The following is a 10,000-nucleotide window of genomic DNA, read 5'->3' as shown; positions in this document are numbered from 1 at the left end:
CACAAGAAAACTTTTTTGTTTACTAAAAAAAGCAACTTTATTTCAGTAAGTTTTTTTTAGAGTTGGAAACTAGCAAAAAGCAACAAGAGATGGATAAAAAAGCAATTGATGACTTTGTAAGAGAAAGAGATATTTTAAATAAGGTATTATGATTTAAGTTCCAATTATTTTTAAGTTAATGTTTTATTTTTAATGTACATTTTAAAGTTTATTTTCAGTTATACATTTTAGGGTTGTCAAAGTCTATTTATTTATATAAGAGAGTGCGGTGCAAATTTTTACTTAAAATAAGTTTTGCACTGGGCTCTTCTGCAGAACCCTTATGTAGAGTTTTAGTGAGGCAGTTTGGAGATTCAGACTATGCTGTCCTTAAATATTAGTTTTAGTTACTTTTGTAATTGGTTAATATGAAAAGAGTGATATAATGTTATAACTGTCATCAACAGTTTAAAATTTTGATTTAAAACATGATTTTTTTTTCAACTTGTTAGTGCAGATTTTAACTTTATTTTTCTGTTTGTTAATGGTTGAAAAAATCAGTTACATTTGTCAAATTTTACTGAACTGAAACTGCTTTATAACTATTAATTATTATATTGTTATAAATTATATTATTATAACTATTTTAAATTATATTGTTTAATAGATTTTAATAATATTTTGAATTAGGCTTAGCACAGAAATGGTTTTCATTAAAGTCACTGCAAATATCTCACAATGACAAAAAGTTAAAAAACATATTATATGAGGAAACACAAGACTTTATTTATCTTTGTAATTTTGTTTGCTTGAACACTAAAATAGCTGGATACATACTTTCTAAAATAAGAACTTTTACAAAGGTTCGAAATATCTAGTACTTCTGCTGCTCCTCAGATATTATATTAAAAATGAAACATTCTCCATTTTTCATGAGCAAGTTGTATAGTAAAATTGTTTACTCTGTACCTAAAGTCTTAAAATAAAAGGAAATTGCTTTAGTTTATAAAAAGTTAAATAACATTAAAATTTGAAATCTTTTGATATAAAATTCATTCAATTTCATTTGCTTCAATAATACTTTGGATGTGGATTTTAATTTCAATAAAGAACTTAACTTATAAATTAACTTATTTTTTTTAACTTCTCTGACAATGGTATGGTTGTGAATTTTGTTTTGTAAGTTTTCTGCAGAACTAATTGAAAAGCAAGTGGGTGTTATATTTGGATTTAGGAACTTGACTTCATTAAAATTCTTGTAGATTTTGAAATACTGAATCAAATCGCCTCTCATTCACCTGAAAATATTGTTAATTCCAAATTTGCCAATCAAGATTCGTAGTTCATGTTTCTTAATTTAGGAACTAGTTTAGTAGCTCTGCATGAATTTTTTTTGAGTCTCTCAATATCTTTCTTTAAATAGAAGTTCCATACTGGATCGCAAAACTCAAGCAGCGGGCGTACATAGGTACTATATAGTTTTAAAAACATAGTTGGATCTCAATTAGTAAGTTCTTTTAAGAATACCAAGCATCTGGTTAGCTTTTAATGCTGCATTATTTATTCGATCACTTAAGTTTATTGTTGAAATCAATTCCAAGTGACTTTTCAATATCAAAATTTTCAAAAAGAATAAGAGTGTTTGATGAGTTAAGCATACCAAAATAGTAGTCTAAAACATCGAAACCACCATAATAGCTTATTACTTTGCATTTATTTATATTAAATTCCATTCCCAAAAGTTTAGACCAATGTTGCAAGGCATCTATATCTTTTTAGACTTGTTCTAGATTAGATAAGCTTTTTATTTATATGCAATGCCAAATCTATTTTTTACATTAAGAATAATTCTGATGGTCTAATTTTAGAACTTATTAAAAGCTGCTGGATCGACTCAAAAACAAGTTGATCTTGTTCGCCTCCATGAGCAGGCAAAAAAAAATTTAGAGGTTGAAATACAAGTAAGAATTTAGTAATTTATTATTTTTTTAGTAAATTATTATTTTATTAGAGTATTTAAGTTTTATATATTTTTTCCTTAAATCAGTGTGTAAAATATATTTTTGAAACATTGCTTATAATTTTTTAGTAATTTTTTAATATTTTGTTAAAAGAATTATAAAGATGAAGCATCAAAACAACGTAAAATTATTTTCCAAATGGAAAAGGATAGAGATCGCTACATTAATGAAGCAAGTGAACTCACACAAAAGGTATTGTTGCACATGGAAGATGTCAAAGTTAGAGAAATGGAAATATTTGATTATAAAAAAAAAATTGCTGAAGCAGAGACTAAACTTAAGCAACAACAGGTAAAATAATTTTTTTTTTAAACAATGATTAGATAATGGCAATGTACTTATTGATGTGATTATTTATATCCTTATTATTATTATTACTATTGTTGTCATTATAATTATTAGAATAAGTATTATAAGAAAAAAGTTTTACCCATTTACATTTCATGGTTTATAGAAATCATGAAATGTTATAGTAACTTAACTATTTTTAATACAAAATGATTGCAAAAGTATGTAAAAGTTATTCCTAAGCACCGTGCTACATTTTTTATTTTATACATTTTTTTAATACATTGTATTATATTTAAAAAAAGTTTGAATTATGCACACTATTTTTTTCAAATATAAAATTCTTATAAAGTGTTTTAAAGGTGAAACAAAATTATTTAAATCAAACAATACTACAAAAAGTTACAGTGTTTTAAAAACTGAATTATTGACATAAATATTTGTTGAAGAAACTGTTACCAAATTTGAAGTATTTTAACTTAAAATGTCATAACTTTGTCAACTCTTATTAAAGTTTATTTATTTGGATTTTTCAAGTATATACTACCAGAACACCATTGAATATGATTGGTATACCTTGGATTGGGTTAGTAGAATTCTTTTTAGCTTTGGGTAGTAATAATTGTGTCTTCCCACCCAATATAATTGTCAAATCTTTTTATTTTCATATTTAAAGGCATATCATTTAGTGTCAAAAGTAAGAATTGTTTTAGGGATAAAAAATACACACTAAGGAGATGTAGAGTACATTAAACCAAATGAGTTAATGCAAGTAAGTTGTGGTTTTGTATAATGCATCAAACCAAACTAGATTTATTTTTGCTTTAAAAAAACTCTTCATATCTAGGTAATACCTGCTAGAATTCAAACCCTCAGTTGATGTATTTTTAGGAAAAAATAGGGCAATGATCATATTTTTAGGAAAAAATAGGGCAATGGTCTCTCTCTCTTTTTAAGATGTTGAAAACAATATATATATAATTTTCAACATATTCACTTCCAACAAGGCTGCAAGTAACCATTATTAGAGTTGTAAGTTACTGGAAAAGAAAAGATGAAGTTTTTAGAGCAAGATAACTATTGACAGATGACTTAAAAGAATGCAAATTATATGAATCAGGAATATATATATATATATATATATATATATATATATATATATATATATATATATATATATATATATATATATATATATATATATATATATATATATATATATATATATATATATATATATATATATATAAATATATATATATATATATATATATATATATATATATATATATATATATATATATATATAATTGTACTGATCAAGAATATATAAATATATATTATTATTATTGTTATTATTATAAATATATTTCAGACAACAGGCATATACAATTTAAGTGCTAGGTCTATAGTTTTTAAAAGAAAAATATTATTTTAAAATTTGATTGAGTGAATGCATGGAATTATTTACAGTAGTCTCTTGCTTGATTGCGCAAATTGAAACAGGCACTGCGGTGCGCAATTAACTAGGAGTGCGCAAATAAGAAAAAGATAAGAAAAAATTTAGCAAACTAAATTATTAACTATATAAGCAAATCTTTATTAAGAAATATATTATGCATGGCGGAAAAAGTCATGAATTGTAGGCTGATATGCATTCTGCAGCTTTTCTCGTTTAATTTTTATTATTACTGACCGTATGTTTGATGATAGTTGTTCTTAGCTATTCATTAATTTATTGTTGTCGTCTTTTAAGATTGCTTTAGCTTTTTGACATTTTAATAGCTTGCCAATATCGATCAGAGATAAATGTAAAAATTCAATACCTAAGAAGTCTGTTCCATCGTCTATCTCATCATTATTAGCTTCTTCTTCATCAGAATTGTTATCCATAGCAACTGCATTATCATTATTTTCTTCAAGAGACAAACAATCTTCAACATCTTCCTTGATTGCTTCAATATATGTTGGAGAATCTTCACAATCAATTGATTCAAAATTGCTGGTATCTTCCGAACTGATCATATTCCCTATTCCTTCAATTTCGTTCAGCAGCAAGAGCATATTGAAAGATGCGATTTCAGTCTCCTCAGAGCATAATTCAGTGTTAACGGGACTGGAAATCTGAAATAATTCTGCCTTGTCGAAGCAATTTTTGAGAGACAAAGGTTGAATTGATTTCCAAGCCAAATCAACATACTTAGCAGTGTCAAGAAGATGTGCGGGCTTTCTGTATTCAACTCCTGCTGCACCTCTTTTGCACAAAAGACTACTTTCTTTCAGAGATTCCTTTGTATTTACATCGAGGTGTAATATGACAATATGTCTGAGAGATATAGATATTTATATCGCTTCTTGAGAGCCGCAATAGTTCCCATATCACATGGTTGCTTCCAACTTGTGCAATTAGGAGGGAAGGAAACAACTTTTACAAGATTTTGCTCAAACGTCTCAAAATGTCCAGGTGCATTGTCTAATAATTAAAGAACAGGCAAGCCAGTTTTGCGTTTAATTTCAAGATAAAAGACTTCATTGAACCGTTTCCAACATTTTGAGACATCCATCCATGGATTTTTTGACAAAAATACGGCATAGGCTATGTTCTACCGACTATACAAGCAGGTTGTGCAGCTTTTCCAATCATAGAACAGGGTATTTTGTGAGATCCTGTTGCATTGGAGCAAACAACTAAAGTCACTCTTTCTTTAGATTTTTTTTACCTCTTGTAGTTACTAAGCTTTCAGTAGGCATGAACAGAGAATATCTAGGCAGCAAGCGAAAAAAAAGTCCAGTTTCGTCCATATTATATACATTTTTGGGTCTGCTCATTTTAATAACTGAGTAAAAGTCCTCAAGTTGCTGAAGAAGAACAGGATCATCTTTGTCAACTTCAGCTCCTTCTCCAAAGAGATGCATCGATGTAAGCCTTGACGACGACAAAAGTTAGTGAACCATTGCCAAGAAGCTTTAAACTCTTCTTCTTTTATATTTAATTTTTGCGCTATTTCTTTTGCTTTCATCATTGCTAACGATGGAGGCACTTCAGTCTTTGAACAACGCAATGCATCAATCCAAATATATAGCTCATTTTCTATTGCTTCAAATTTTCCAGATGATAATCGAAACACTTTTTTTCTAGCTTCTTCTGTCATTAGTAAACTTCTTTTTTCTATTTGATCTCAATGATTCCAGAGAGATCGAATTGAATTTTCAGTTACATTATATTCTCTTGCAATCGCTTGTTTGCTTGGCGCATCACTTTTTTTACGTTTAGCTATAATTTCGACTCGTTGATCTTTTGATAATCTTTTTTCCTTTGCCTTTAGACATAAGTAAGGATAAAAAAGTTGGAATAAGAGAACTGTGAATGGACGGCTAAATTTAAAATGAAGTTTTTTTATTAAAGTTTTTTCAATGAGACTTGACTGATGAATCGTTAAAACTTATTATTATCTGTTTAAAACAAGATTTATCATTTACTTCGATTCGAATTCAAATTATTTATCTATTTACATTCTGATAAAATCATTATCTCAAAATATTTATGATAAAAACTAGTTTTTAACCTAACACAGGAAAATAATAGTTACGTTTTCTGATCTAATTACACTTCCAACAAAAAACAAATTTTTTGGGCCTAAACGCACAATTAACTGGGATGCGCAACTTATTGGGTGCGTAATTAAGCGAGAGACTACTGTACTAATGTACAAGCCATCAAATGATTATAAAAAACATGTCTGCAGTTTAAGATAATCAAATTTCTCACATCCCATCTTGAGTCAAATAACTTACTGTCAGACAATCAATATGGTTTTTGGTCCTCTCGCTCTACGGCTGACTTGCTTACTGCTGTGACTGAAGGATTTTATTTTGCATTAGATGAAGCCAGAGAGGCTAGGGCTTTTGCTTTTGACATATCTAAAGCTTTTGACAAATTTTGGCATGCTGGTCTTCTTCATAACCTTGTTTCATATAGCGTATCTGGAAAAGTTTTTTAGATTATTAAATTGATTCTTTTTAACTGCTTTATTAAAGTCATCTTCGAAGGCCAACATTCTTCTTTATTTCCAGTAACTTCTGGGGTACCTCAAAGTTCTATCATTGGTCCTGTTTTGTTTCTTATCTACATTAATGATAACCTTACATCTAAAGTAGCTCTTTTTGCTGATGACTTAACTCTAATCTTGACAAGAAATCTTTTCTTTTTGATCACTTAGAACAGGTAGCGGATCTTGAATCTGATCTCACTTCTGAAACAGATTGAGGCTCACAGTGGCTTGTAAATTTTAAGTCCAACAAAACTTAGTTATTTACTGCAAACAACTATTGCAGTACTGTTGACATTCCTATATTAATGAATGGCAACCCTCTCACTGAGTCCTCTTCTTTACGTCTTTTTGGATTATCATTGAATGCTTCTGATCACCGTTTGATCTCTCTAAAACTGTTATCTCATTTTTCTTCATCATCAGAATCCCCCTATCATTGTACTTCTTACATCTACCTTAAAGCTGACTGGGACTCTTTCCATGATTTCCTTTTCAGATGGCCCTTGGGTAGAAATCTTTGGTCTTCCTGATGACAAAGGTGTTTTTTACATAACTTTGTGAATTCAGGGTGGCATGGAATCTTTTGTTCTCTCTCAACGATTCCAGGTCAAACCTCACTCTTCTCCATGGTTTTCCTCACATTGTGTTGCTGCAATTTCCTATCGAAACGGTTACTTCTATATCTATCAGCAAAATAATTCTCCAGAAAACAGACATCTGTTTGCTATTGCTAGAAACCATTTTAAAAAGATTTTGTCCAACACCAAAGCTCGCTATTCTCAGGTCATAAAATATCTGGAGAATCTTTAACAGTATCAATAATCAGGGAAAATCTGTTATTCCACCTCTTTTGTATGGTTCAGACTTTGTCACCTCACCTAAAGACAAAGCTGTATTGTTTGCTAAGAACTTTTCATCAATATCATCTCTTGATTCCACTAGTTGTGTTCTACCTGATTTAGCTGTCAAACAGGTTGATACATTGCTTGACATTTGTATCACTCCAGTTTCTGTATCTAAAGTGATTTCCTGCTTAGACTCTTCTGCAACTTGAAGTCTGGACAACATACCTCCCATAGTCATGCATAAGTGTTCTATGGAGCTGTCGTCTATACTTTCGAAACTATTTCATAAATGCTTATCAGAGTCTTGTTTTCCAGTCTGCTGGAAAGCAGTATCTGTTATCCCTATTTTCAAAAATTCTGGAGACTGATCTGATTTGTCTACCATCCCATTAGTCTTCTTCTTATCATAAGCAAGGTTTTTTAAACTTTAACTAACAAACACTTAATCTCTCATCTTGAATTTACTAACTTATTTTCTGATCATCAATATGGATTTTAATCTTCTTGTTGATTTACTAACAGTAAGAACCGATAGGTTTTATCGTGCATTAGATAGAGGTGGAGAGGTTAAAGCTATCGCTCTTGACATTTCTAAAGCTTTTTTCTAAATTGCTTTCTAAATGCTTTTCTAAATGCTTTCTAAAGCATTTCGATAAAGTTTGGCATGCTGATCTTCTCCATAACCTTTCTTTTTATGGTGTGTCTGGTAACATCTTTAAGACTATTGAGTCCTTCCTTTCTAATCATAGTATAAAAGTTGTCCTCGATGGACAGTACTCTTCTTCATATCCTGTAACTTCAGGGGTTCCTCAAGGTTCTATCCTTGGCCCTATACTCTTTTTAATTTACATTAACAATCATTTAGATATTCTCACATTTAAAGTGGCATTGTTTGCTGATGATACTACCATTTATTCTTGTCGTGATAATAAGCCAACACTCTCTGATTGCTTGGAGGGGGCATTTGACCTTGAAAAGGATCTCACTGCAACAGCATGGGGTTCATGGTGGCTGGTAAACTTAAATTCAGATAAAATCCATTTTTTTCAGCCAAGTGCTGTTGCAATATTTTAGATCTTCTTATATTTATTAATGGTGATGTACTCAATGAGTCACCTACCCTTCATTTTCTAGGGCTTACTCTTACACCTGATCTTTCTTGGAAACCGTATATCATATCCATTGCAAAATTAGTATCTGCTAAGGTTGCATCGTTTTTTGCGCTCGACGCTTTCTTACTTCGGATTCTATTCTTTATCTCCATAAATCTCAAATCTGTTTTTGTATGGAATACTGGTACCATACTTGTGGTGGATCGTATAATGATGCCCTTTCTCTTTTAGACATGGTTTAAAATTGAATTGTAAACATAGTTGGACCTGCTCTTGCGGCAAACCTCCAACCATTATCACATTGTCGTATTGTTGCTTCTCTTTCTCTTTTCTGCAAATACTATAATGGGCATTGCTCTAAAGAGCTAGCGTCTCTTGTGCCTCCTACTAAAATTTATTCTCTGTGACTGTTCCTAATTGCTCCAAATAGATTTTTTCCTCGAACATCAATCTTTGGAAATCGCTTTCTTCATCTTGCTTTCCTGATTCATATAGTTTATAATCTTTTAAGTCGTCTGTCAATTGTTATCTTGCTCTACAAACTTCATTTTTTCTTTTCCAGTAACTTCCAAGTCTTATAGTGGTTGCTTGCAGGCTTGTTGTAAGCGAAGGTGTGGAAAAAAAAAAAATTAAAGCTTTACTCCAGTAGAGCATAAATAAAAGCGCCTAATTAGAATATTTATATATGTGTAAAGGCCCTTCACCTCCTTGGTTATATCAAGATTAGGTTAGGTCATTTTTATTTATATGACCAAGGTAATCATTGCCTCACAAAAAGTAAATGGTAAACAATCATATTTAATGCATTAAATAAAAAAAATACTAATAAAAAGCTGCAGTCTGCTCCCACTGTACATAAAAGATTTCATACAAAGGTCATCAGGTCCAGCTGCTTTTCCTAGTTTATGAGATTTTATTGTAGTAGATATGTCAATGCAGCTCATAATAATATCAAAGTTTTCTGTGGAAAGTTCCATTTCCTTTATAAAGTTGAGGTAATATTTTTCATTGTTAGTTGAGTTATACAATTTTTGAAAGTGCCCTTTCCACATATTAGGAGTATTACTATCACCGGTAGCACCTCCAAAACTAGCAACAAAGTTTACTGCATTACTGTTACTGATCTTACGCACATTGTTCCAGAACTTTCTTGAATCTGCGTTGTTTAGATTTTTTGCACATAAATCAGCTTAAATTTGTCCATCATGATGTTTACAATATCTAAGAGCTAATTTAAAAGTAGCTCAAGATCGCTTTATGTTTTCAAAAATATCACCCTGTTTCTTCTTTACTTGAAAAATCCATTGCTTGAATGCATCCCTTGCAATGTTGCGTTTATCTTTAACATAATCATTCTACCCTGGAGTAATATATTTATGATTTTTATGTTTAAAATTACAATGAGGTATCAGATACAACAGATTGCATAGTATTTATGATGTTGTTATAGAATAAGTCAATATTGTAAGTTGTATTGTAGCCATTTGGTATATTTTTAGTAAGTAGATAGAATGGTACATATACGGATTTCAATAAAAAGTCTACTTTTTCTTCATGACGCACTGAGGTGGCTTTGTCACAAATTTGCCAATTAGGAATTCTAGTTGACATATTAAAATAAGGTATTATTTATTTCAGATGAGTTTGCTAATGAGCAAGAAATTAGAAACGCTAATGGTTATGATGCATTTACATTATTTAAA

General features: G+C 30.2%; 1 protein-coding gene across 1 annotated transcript in view; it reads left to right on the top strand.

Moving 5' to 3' along the window:
- Nucleotides 1–10,000, top strand: part of LOC100206293 (cilia- and flagella-associated protein 58) — a 76,732-nt gene that overhangs the window by 24,948 nt on the left and 41,784 nt on the right. Inside the window, exons 10-12 of the mRNA XM_065792006.1 lie at nucleotides 61–143; nucleotides 1,848–1,940; nucleotides 2,094–2,291. Of these exons, the coding sequence (XP_065648078.1) occupies nucleotides 61–143; nucleotides 1,848–1,940; nucleotides 2,094–2,291 (374 nt within the window). The remainder of the gene's footprint in view (nucleotides 1–60; nucleotides 144–1,847; nucleotides 1,941–2,093; nucleotides 2,292–10,000) is intronic.

This window comes from Hydra vulgaris, chromosome 03 (assembly GCF_038396675.1).
Source record: "Hydra vulgaris chromosome 03, alternate assembly HydraT2T_AEP".
In the NCBI taxonomy this organism is placed as follows: Eukaryota; Metazoa; Cnidaria; class Hydrozoa; order Anthoathecata; family Hydridae; genus Hydra; species Hydra vulgaris.
This window is presented reverse-complemented; position numbering and strand designations above follow the sequence as displayed.